The following is a 12,071-nucleotide window of genomic DNA, read 5'->3' on the forward strand; positions in this document are numbered from 1 at the left end:
CAGAGACAGAGATGTAAATCATGGAGACGACGCGTGTGACAATGAAAATTTATGCGAGAACAGCTCTGTGTGCGTGCGTGTATGTATGTGAGCGTATATGTGAACAGGGATGTTGAACAGGATTCATAGATTACACGTGCTTTCCGAGTGGGGATGATGTGTGAAAAGTATATATGCACCCGTTCGTCACATCATTTTCCACGATGTGAAACATCGTATTTTCTGACTCGTAGTATACTCGGTAGAAGTATATACATAGAGAGAGATGATTCGAGACACGGTCAAGAGATTCGTAAAGAGATTCCCTCGAGGGTTTACACTGTTGGGTTTACAAGAGTACTTAATAGAAAGTTCATTTAAGAAGATTATGCGAATGTTAACTGTTTAACAGTGTGTTACAGGCCACTGAGATCTAAAGATGTTTTCTTTATACTTTCCCTTTTCAATTTTCAATAATTATTAAGGGGCTATTCTAGGTTGTTAAACAAGTGTCTTGTTTGTCTTTCGCATATTTTTTTAACAGTTAAAAGAGTTCATTTTTAGATTACGAAGTTCTACAACTTTTTTCTGTTTTTTTTTTTTTATTTATTTCTAGTGATGTATGATGATCTCAATATGGCAATAAAATAGAAGAAAAATCAATGTCTCGTTTTAGCTTTTAAGATTTATAAAATTACATTGGATTTATTTAACGATAAAATTTACAAAATTGGAAACTTTGGCGAAAATATTAATGTAATGATTTTATTATTTCTTATATTTCTTCTACCAAGTATATTTTTTCAATATATCTCGAAATTGAATCGATAAAAAGTTTATTTTTTATACGTATATCGTTTGAAAGTGTTTCGTACTAAATTCTACCCGTGATCATTTCTACAGCAAGCTTTTCTCTTCGATCAACGCAACTCTACTTTCGTCGAATAACATTTACAGAACGTTCCTTAAGAGCTCGCTCGAGAAACCGAACTATTTCGACTAATTCACGCAAGTGCAACGCAGTTTGCCACGAGTTTATTCGACGAAAATTGTCACAGTGCAATCTACGTGTACACACGGTATTTCGTGTATTTTTGCCACGATCGGTGCCACAGGGGACAAACGGAACGGAATTTTCTTCCTCGTTTTTAGAGCCGGATAGACAGATAAAAGCGAGAGAAGAAAAAGTAAATAGTGACAGAAGAGAGAAGCGGAGCAGTAGCCGAAGAAAAGAAACGAAAAGTAAAGGAAATATGTAATTGACACGTTCATTGCTGATATTAAATTAAACGTTTCATCAACATTCATCGACCGAGTTCGTGCAACAGTGAACGTGTTAAAGTGGAAGCTCGTAGGGAGAAGAAAACCAGCTCCGCGTGGCACCGTTTTGCGAACACAGAAAAATGCGAGGAACGGGTGCATTCCGACAAATTTGCACAGCCAAATCACACAATATATATGTATTTATATATATATATATCATAGAATAATAGACGTGACAGTTAATACAACACAGCAGCAGCCTGCAGAGCGTAAGGGACCGAGATGATGAAACGAAAAATCGGCCACAGATTAAAAAAAAAAAAAATGGAATATATGAGAATGAATAAGAAACACACACACAAATCTATATGGCGTGAAACGATAAAACACAACTGTTTTTGGTGCTCGAGAAATGGCGGGCAACATGGATGGTTGAATGGTTGGGTTAAAAAAAAGTGAGGTTATGTCGCGCGCAAGACAATTTCACAAATGACAAATGTTGTATGTAGGAGGAAATAATAGTAATAGTAATAATAATAATAGTAATAGTACATCGAGGCACACACAGGTGAGATAACACGCACAATTATATGTATCATGATAAGAAGAGAAATGTATTAATGTAATCGAGCGCTGCACGTTTCATCGTTTCGTTGAACGGAGAGGGGGGGTGCATAACCGGTCATGGCCGGCGGGCACAACGAGCTGGCCACAAACCTGTAATGGCGATCTTCGCGGACCACTTGCTGGTACCGTCTAGAACCGACTGCTTCACCGCCGTCATGTGACCCGTATGTGCTTCCTCGTCGACCCCGAAGACTGACCTAAACTCCGACGAGACTTTCTTTCACATGAGCTGTGCCAATGGCCTAGATCTCGTCCTACCTGTGCTCCACTCTATTCTCATTGCCATTTTCCCCCGTTCTCTTTCTCCCTCTTTTGCGCGAGACACTCGTTTCTTTAACCCTCTACCCCTTTTTTTCTCTCTCTCACTCTCTCTCTCTTTGTCTTTTTTTTTGCCCGTGTTTTCCTCAAGCGGTTTTCATCAAGCGTCACGTGTAACGAGCAATTGCATCGCAGAATAGTCCATCGTGTTAAAGGTAAATGGGCTAATTTCTTTTCTCGCTTAATTTCTCTCTCTCTCTTTCTCTTTTGAATCTTTTTGTTAAATTTTATTTCAAGCTTTTTTTTTTTTGATGGAATTTATTTCATTCTCTGTAACTGAAAATTCTTTTATCCCCAGTTTCTATTGTTTTCTTTTCTTTTTGTTATTATTATTTTTTAAACATCGCGCGCTACGTTACACGACGCTTCCCGACCAGATTCTTTTCTTACGTGTATGATTCATTCGAAAGTGATCGAGCATATCGGTAACGTTTTCGAAATTTATAAATCACGTCGATTTTTTCGAACGAATATTTTTCGTGGAAATGGAATATTTTCGATGAGCACACATCCACTTGTAATCAACGCCATCGATCAATCCGTTAACGAGGTCGTTGATTGTTCCATGGCACCGTAACTAAACTGTCCTCCATCTATTTTCGATCTTTCGAGAATCATACTCGGCTCAGCCATATTGTCCTCCTTGGTTAAAATATTCTATCTACCATTTTTTTTCACCATTTCTTTCTCTCATTAACGCAAATTATTTAGATCTCTGCGAAGCATTTTTAATTTTATTTCGAACATGATATAACGAATAAAGTGAAGACAGATAAGGAGATTTTAAATAAAGGAGGGGCAGTGCAGTCGCAGAGCCATACTGCTTTTCCATAATTAAAATATCTGCAGAATATAAAATTTCATCCTTCTCATTTATCCGATTCCAAAACAGGTAAAACCAACTCAAAAAGTAAAATATATACTTTTGAAAAATTTGCTCGTATTTCTTACTTCCCCTTGTCGAAATATCTCTCGTTTCAAAATATACAACGATCAATATTTTTAAGAATCTATCAGGAAGAATAATTCGATTAATTTTAAATCGCATAAATGTTACTATTTAATTAAGATAGAGAGAATAGAATTTTAAATATTTCTGAATATTTAGAAAAAAAGAGAAAAAAATAAAATAAAATAATAAAAGAACACTTTAACCAAGGAGGACGTAGACTCCATAGTCGGGACGCAGGGGACAAACGGCTAAAATTTTTTTTTTCTTTTTTTTTTCTTTTCCTCCCCCCATTCAGAGAAGACGAGACCCGGCCTTGTGCATGATACCGAGGTTTTCGGTTCGTTTCACACTTTCATCCTCGCATCTTTTTACCCTGGCTCACAATCGCCATTGCTTTGCCACCCTTTTTAACGTTAAGGACACATTCAAAGAGATCGGTATCTTACTGTGCCGGTACTGGATGTCACTGCTGGATACGGCCGCCTTCGATTCCGTTTTCCACACTTTGTATACGTTTTAGAGATACTGTCGTTCCGAAGTGTCGTAGTTGAATGGAATCGTGTAAAATGGAGGAAAATTTGGCGGTGAAAGTATAATGCATGAAATTTAACCGTTAGAGCATAAGCGTGCTCTAATTGGAATTTTTTGATTCTGAGCTTGTATTTATTTGAGATCGCTTTATAAGATCGAGTTTATGTGATATCTATACATGAAATATGTGTCTAATGTGATATGATTGAAGAAAAATTAACTTCGTAACGTACGTTGAAGGATCCTTTTAAAAACTTTTCATTAATATTATTGACTAGATAGCTTTTTTTTTTACTATATTAATATTTTCGGTAGATTTTTAATATCACTGAAGTGTAATTTTGGAAAGAAAAAATAGATGAGCTTGTTCCTATGTTTTCGTTTATAAATAAATATCTCTCTTCGAACAACCGTAATTTTGAATAATAAAAAAGACAAATTTCAAAATTTTCGATAAAAATATCATTTATCCCGATTCATTTATTCATTTTTCATTTCACTAGGATATTTTTTCAAAGATCAAAACGAAGGAACAAAAATATTAATAGAAAACATGTTTCATTACTGTTTCATTAATTAACAATCGATGGAAAATATCTGGAAAAGGAAACAACTATATCGCCGAGTCACGAATGAATTATCGATCGATGGACTCTGATCGATCGGCCCTCGACGTACACACGGAAAAAGCTGCATCAATTAACCCCCTTTCCCCATTAATTTATACCCTCGATCGCTTTATCAGCTTTTATCGAGGTTTTAGATCTCGTTTCGATATTTTAACCTGGCGTGTTGAAAGAACGTAGAGAGCATCGAGATGATGATGCTCGAATGAATAATAATCGAACTAGAATCGGTGGTAATCTCGCGAAAATGAAGTTTGCCCTTCGAAAGGAGAGAAGGTAAAAAATATATCTTCCATCGAATCAAAGATCCCCTTTTAAAAAGAATTGGATGCTCGATTAATTCTCTATTCCGAAGAGGATCTCTTCATTTTATCCTTGCAAATTTTCCTTACGATAATAACGATTAAAAAGAAGATATAGATTCTATTTCATCGGTTCAATTATTTCTAGTTTGATTTATAAAATAATTTTTTCATTTACGTTTTAGAATACGTTAAATAGAAAGACGAAGAGTATTTTCTGTAAATGAAAACAAAAGTAAATATGGATTAAATAACAATAAATATTCAAGCTAATTAAATATCGAATCCATCGATCTCGCTCAAAATATAATATAAAATGCAACAATAGCAATATCGATAAGCGATAAATATATGAAGAAATATATTTTTCTAGTTCCAAAAAAAAAAAAAAACTAATCTAATCGAAATAAATCTATCACAAATATTTGTCGTGCTCGTATCCGATATAATGGATACCGATCGATTAACTAATACATCCTGGTATTGTCTCATTACGGGATCCCGACTAATGAGCTGCGGATCATCGATAATAGCTCTTTGGAAGGCAGCTGCATCGCTGATTAATTTCCCAACGTGTGAAGGCGCGATCAGGAAAGCCATCCTGGCGGCCGATTATCACGCGTGCCGTGGAGAATTATCGCCACGATCAATCGTGTCGAGTTGTTTGCGTTTGTCTGCCCAAAGTTTACAGGGGGGAGAGGAGGAGAGGGGAGGAAAGTGGACGCGAGTTTTAGCCCACTTTCTACACTTTGGAACGCGGCGGTGACAATTTTGCACCCGGAAATTGCAATTTCGACCGACCGTCGATTACTTAATAACTGATAATGAATCCGATGGTCGATGGTAGAATTCGTAGAATTGTGATTGGCGTGATAAGCGATAAATCGTGATTAGATTTCCAGTGGAAATATAATTAAAAGGTAATAGAAACACGATATCGCATTCCAAGTAATTCCAAGTAAACACCTTTCGTGAATATTTTCCAGGAATTTAACGAAACTTATCAAATCTGATTTTTTATTTTTTAATTTATCATTATATCCAAGTTAATGCGAATTTTCGATATCTATGAAAATGCAAATATTTGAAAAATATCGAGGGAACGAGTTTTATCACCGTTATCGAAACATCAAAATATATTATCCCTATTTCTCTTTCGAATAAATGCACTGCAAATGTCGTATCGGCTTTGACGTTCGACATATTAGTCACGAGGAATAACGTAAAATGTATGGCGCAGACTGCCAATGCGAAGATACATACGTATACACGTGACTGACAATGATTATCTTCAAAATGACGAGGATCATTTTCACGATGAATTTTTCGTGCTTATGAAAACAAATGCGTAAGAAAGAATTGTATAAGGGAGATAAAGAATCTGATTCTTCAAAATGTCCGACCTCCAACACGCCGCTCTACGTGTACATATTTCTCACGAGATTCTCGACATTTTTCGATAAAGCGAAACCATGCATTCTGCACGGACGAAACGTAACATTGTCGTTTCACACACGTGTCACAAGTTTTCCTCCGGAAGATGAATATAATAAACGTATATTGCGAACGAACTAATCTGTATTCGTAAAACAAATCTTCGCGAGGGGGCGAAAACGAAGATGGAACAACTTCTCATCCGTGATTAAAATATCGCGTGAAACATTTTTACAATTCTGAATATCCAATGTTATGACATTGCGAATCCTCGATATCGATAAATCAAGATTTTTTATATTTTAAATCTGTGTGGAATAAAGTCGTTAATTCTACTCGCAATATTCTTGGGGAACGTAATAAAGAAAACGGTGGACGGGTTAAGTTAAACCTGATTTTAATACACTTTTGACAGGAAAATCGATGTTAGCCGTAGAGATTTGTGAAGATTTTATATTCAAAAAAAAAAAAAAAAAAATTGGACAAGTGGATTAAAAGAAGAAGAAAATTTATGGGAATATCGTTGATGAAAAAAGATTGATCGAAAAGAAATATATTTTGAGAGAAAATTAAGCATACTGTTGATTTTCTTCGATACGAATTTTTTTCTTTTTAAAAAAAATGGTATTAAAACACTTATGAATAATGCAACAGTTATGAATATTACTCAGAGGCTTTCTTTGATTTTTCCAAGAGTATTGTTATACATTTTAATGTTCCCTGATGAACGAGACTTAACGAGTTTCGCAACTCGTTGACCGCAAATGCTTTCTCAACTTCATCGATCGAGGAAAAGCTTGTTTCTAGTACCAACGCTCGAATCATTATGCCCGGGCTTCGTAATTCAACGTATGTTATTGTTTACTTTACCGAATAAAGTTTCGTTACACATAATAGAGACACCTTGTTATTGAGAACCAGCAAAGTAATTTTCCAAATATTTACATCAATCATATTAAGATCACGTATATGTGAATATTTATGTTGGATAAAGTTATAAACCTTCCGATTGATCGTGATATTTATATATTCGAGATATATTTTCCATCGTATTTTATCAACTAATAAAAGCTTTACAACCACGTGTTTAACTCTAAGATGGAGGATTCTTCCATCATCTCCGTTCACATCTTTGAACAGAGAACACACACAGATCTTTCATTTGAGGACATCCACTTATTTATCTGGTCTCAAATAGACGTTGTCACTGTAATTCCACGTCAATATCGGGCTGAATACAAATTACGATCTCGGTAATGGAGTGTTAAAGCCATTTGCTTGAATCATTTCGGATGAATAACGAGGCGATAATTTCTTAGAATCGTCTTTTTATAATTTTTTTGTTGAATATATATCTCAATATATAATATAACAAATTGATTGAACAGATTTCTTTTTATTATTACAAAGAAATCTAATCAATGAAGCAATTGATTTGAATTCCAATTCCATTATTATATTTCGTTTCAATTTTCAATTTTTCAAAAATCATCTGTAATTAAGAAACTCGCGAATAATCTATCTCTTTGTTCACAAATTCTTAAATATATCTATTATTCGCATTCTTGCCAATATTCATTTCTTCAAAACTTACGTACTTAAATAAAACCTGTAATTAAAGAATGTATCTATTCAAATTCCAACGTCCAATTTCTAATAATCATCATCATCAACAACCAAACTTCTATTTTCCTTTTCACAAAATTTCGTCCCACTCCAACCAATCTGTACTTTTATTCAACCCATCATCCCCTCCCCCTCCCTTCCTTTCCATCCCCAACTCCGTCCAAAGAACTAAGTCCTCCAATTGTTTCACCCGACAACTCAACAAGCATGGCCGAGTTCTTGCAAGCATAATTCTCCCCCGTTTCGTAACCGTGGCGTGGGACAAAAGTGTATTAGTTACAGTTCTTCATTTCGAAAAACTGGGGAAAGAGAGAGAAATCGTGGAATATTTTTAATTCCACCCTTCTCTCGTGGACGAGACGTTTCCACAAAAAAGAAAAAAAAAAAAATAACGCCGCCTGTCGCGTAAACCAGTCAGCAAAACGGTCTAAGGTTCGCTTTCGTGGCTCTTTCGTATTGTACGACTAACCTAAATTCACCTGTTTTTCACTGTCACTGCACATTCTGAATACCCGTCTATTTGCCCGAAAATTTGCTACGTTCCACGATAACTGGACTCTCCCCCCTCTTTCTATGTAAATGCGGAGGGAGGAGAAAAAAGAAGAGAAAAAAATAAAGTTTCGAAGCTAGAGACGCGTTTTTTGAAAACTTCGCGCCACCATTTTACTCGGGGAATTACAATTTGCGCGGATTTAGGTTCGTGGAGTAATACCGTGAGCGAGATTGTTTTTTCCTTCATTTTCGGCTTTTGTATCGGAATTTGGTGTAACAAGTTGCTCGAATTTTGGAAGGGAGGGGGAATTTGAATTGTGTTTGGAATTGCGTCTAAGTGTTTGAAAACAAGATCCATTTATAAGTAATTTTCCCGATTTGAATTTCGGGGAAATTTGTCGTTCAAGCTTCGAATTTCAATCATTGAATTTCGTTCCTTCGTAATTTTATAATTCGATCGATCGATTGCTAAATTTTGTTGAGGGAAAATTTGAAATTTAATTTGCAAGAGTCATCGCTTTTCCATTACTCTGGTTAAATTTTCAAAAAGATAATCTGGATTCGAAGGCGGTTATTATGGAGCAGTGACCACAAATTCAACACATCATTTATAACGTCGCCTCGAACGAAATAAAATTGAGAATTGTTGATTGGAATATTCGGTTTCCAGTTTCGGCAAAAGCAATGGGAACGATCCAGCCATTGGATGGATCGATCGATTGTTTCTCTCTCCTGATCACTCGTTCGTTGTCATCGATCGACATTGTGCTTTTTTCTTTTTTTTTTTTCTTTTTTTTTTTCCGTCGAATCAACTATGCTGCGACAAAATGAAAAAAAAGGAGAAGAAGAGGGAAGGATATATATGCCAAGAAGAACTCACCGGATCAGCTCGAAGATCTCGGGCTTTTCTCGCTCCCTCTGCTTCATTCTCTCCTTCATCGCCGTGATGATGCTGTTCGCCTTATCCTCGGCACCGTGCTTCGAGCTTTTCTCGGCCGCCCCTGAAAAATGAAAAAGTCATGGATGAGCATTTCTATAAAATGGTCTCTAATATTGCTCGCCCCTCGATTTTTAAGGGGGAAATTCTCAGAAATTTATATCTTGTTTCGAAGTAAATTGAAACAAGTGTACGAAATGTGAAAATTGTGGGTGGACAAAATTGCTTCGTTCTTTTTTTTTTTGGAAATTTATTTTTGAAAGAGAGTTTTGTCCTTTGACTCTTTACGTATTCATTATTAACGTTATTATGATAATTTAAAAATTCTCGTCGTCTCAAATTTCAAGTTTTATTATTATTAAACGTGTGAGTGGAAGTTTATGAATTTAATTTTCTTAAAAATGAAGCTCTAAACGAAAGCAAAAAAAAAAAAAATTATTCCATATTTTCCTTATTTTTCCATAAGGATATTATCTTGTCTACTGTGTATATCGAACAACCATTTTTCTCAATAGAGGGAAACGTAATTCAGTTAAGTGACTGATAAACAAAAATCCATGAATTACGTAATTATTTTTAATCTAGTTGATCTAGACAGATATATTCTCTTGTTGCATAACTGTACTAATGGAATATATTAACGTAATCTGACTTAATCAGTTGGTGTAGGTCAGCAACTAATTCACCGTGAACACATTGTTGCGTTTGGATTAAAGCGATATTAAAAAATAATTCATCCTGTGCTATATTAAATTTCAAACTATGTATGATAAATAAAAGTAAGATTATAATATCTTTTTAATCATTCACAGATGATGAGATCTTTTTGCAAGACTTTGCTTCAAAATCATTGGAATCGTTGTCTGAAAAATAGATTCAAAAATTTGTTCGAAAATTTTTTAAATTGCAGTTAACCCTGCAATCAATAATCTTTTTTCATTAATTAATTTTCTATATAAGTATCCTCGTACAATATATTCGCAAACGTGACTATTATTTTCCAATAAAATAAAATCGTTCTTGTTAACTTCTCCTCCGCGATCTTTCTTTCATCATTTCGCTTCACAAGATTTCCAAGCACGCACTCTTGAAAAAAAAAAACCTTCCACGAGATGCACACGTGTCGAAACGCAACAGTCGCGTGTTTCGTCGGCCGGAAGACTCGAGGAGCGTTAATTTTCCGGTGAAGAAGCTCGTTTCATCCATCCCGCCCTCACCCAGACCGGAAATTACGCGTGTTGATCGTTCAGTAGCAAGGCAGAGGAGGAAAAATCGATTTCTCCCGAAAAAATGAATGGCACGAAAATGGACAACACTTTTGGGAATTCGTGACGTTTCACGATGAATCGTCTGGGAGATGAAAGAAAAAAAAAATCTGAATATTTCATCGATAATATCGGTTTCTACATGAATGGAAAATCGATGGTCCGGAATTTGTTGCCTCACGAAAAATGTTGGAAAAATGTTTTGGAAATTTCAGAATGGGAAACGCAGGATGCGAATGATGAAGTTAACGATGGAAAAAAAAAATAGTGAGTTTTTTTAATTGGTTTTTGTCTTTTTGATTGTTTTAATTATTAAAATTACAAATGATAGATCATTTCAAGATATCAGATATCGATTACAAAAAAAATATTCAGTGAAGATGATTTTGATTTACAATCGATTAGAAAATGATTAATTTTTGATTTTATTCTCGAATTATTTCATCAAAGATTTTATTTTCCATTTTGCATAGTCATAAAATTATAATATTTTCAAATGTGCATACGTGGAATTATATTCATAGCGAAAAAAAAAGAAGAAAATTCTGAAAGGAATGTTCGACATTTATACAATTTTCAATTGTCAAGATTAATTATTAAACTCTAAGAGTAACAATCCTGAGAAAAAATATTAAGTGGAAAACGTTGAATCATTTTTAAATTGTTTTTCATATGAAAAATTATTCCAAGCAAGAGTTATATGAAGAAAAGCGTTCAATATAAAAATTAATTTTATGCTTTTTAATTGAGATTCTTTCCTTAATAGATGAAAAAGAAAATAAATTGTTAATAATATATCATTACATTTTTAATTTTTTGTCTTTAATTTACTTTTATTACTAGTGTTATTAACAAAATTTCAATAACAAAAATCTACGTCAATCAATATGACATTAATTACATTATTAATAATCAAATATCATTATTGCAATAGATTATTTCAATATATTAGTCAGCAAAGACGATTAAGACAGAACTTAGAATTTCATCCTATTTTTAAATATTATTCTCATTCTTCTATATGGAATATATATTCATAACTCTTGTTTATGAACAATAATTCATTATTCTCTGTAGATTTATATTCAACTTATCTCTAGTTAATTGTTGAGATACTCGACAAATAATTATACAAGACTAATAATTTAATCTCTGTCGAATATTAGTAATTTTCTAGTACGAATAATTAAAAGCTAAATTCACTTGATAATAACTTGACAAGAGAGCACGTAGAATTCCATTGTAAAATCATTATCAATTTCCACGTAGCCGCATTTTCCACGTGCGGATGCGTTTGACAGACTCGTAAAGCCCCAATCCTGCGTATGAATAATTTACATGAAATTTTAATTAAAATATTTAATTTTCATGCACGATCTCGTGATTTGATTAATAGTTTACTTCATGGCAAATTTAAATATCCATGTGCAATTAATTGCCAGTCGTTTTAACAACAACAGGAGAAAATATACAGGAGATAATAGACAAGTAGTGGCCAATCAATGAAATAAAAAAATAATTTGATCGACAAATTTCCTGTTTCTCCAAGATAAATCTGTTTATTAAAATTTTAATTAATGTCAAATATTTTATCGATTAGTTTATTCTTTCTTTTTGTTTCTCATATTTATACAACTATTCTTTCAACTGATTATTTTTAATCCTGTTAAATTCATTTTTAAATGAAAATCTTATAGAATTTCGTCACTTTTATAATTC

The 12,071-nt window shown here is 34.0% G+C and overlaps 1 protein-coding gene across 6 annotated transcripts in view; it reads right to left on the bottom strand.

Annotated features, from left to right (window-relative positions):
* Nucleotides 1–12,071, bottom strand: part of LOC108001507 (uncharacterized) — a 189,693-nt gene that overhangs the window by 31,466 nt on the left and 146,156 nt on the right. For 4 of the 6 annotated variants that reach the window (XM_062076192.1, XM_062076193.1, XM_028668338.2 and 1 more), the window contains one exon: nt 9,031–9,151. In XM_062076192.1, the coding sequence (XP_061932176.1) occupies nt 9,031–9,151 (121 nt within the window). Of the gene's footprint in view, nt 1–1,959; nt 2,067–9,030; nt 9,152–12,071 lie in introns of all 6 variants that reach the window. The other 2 variants (XM_028668345.2, XM_028668350.2) reach the window with 1 other exon arrangement.

Source organism: Apis cerana, linkage group LG6 (assembly GCF_029169275.1).
Source record: "Apis cerana isolate GH-2021 linkage group LG6, AcerK_1.0, whole genome shotgun sequence".
Taxonomy (NCBI): domain Eukaryota; kingdom Metazoa; phylum Arthropoda; class Insecta; order Hymenoptera; family Apidae; genus Apis; species Apis cerana.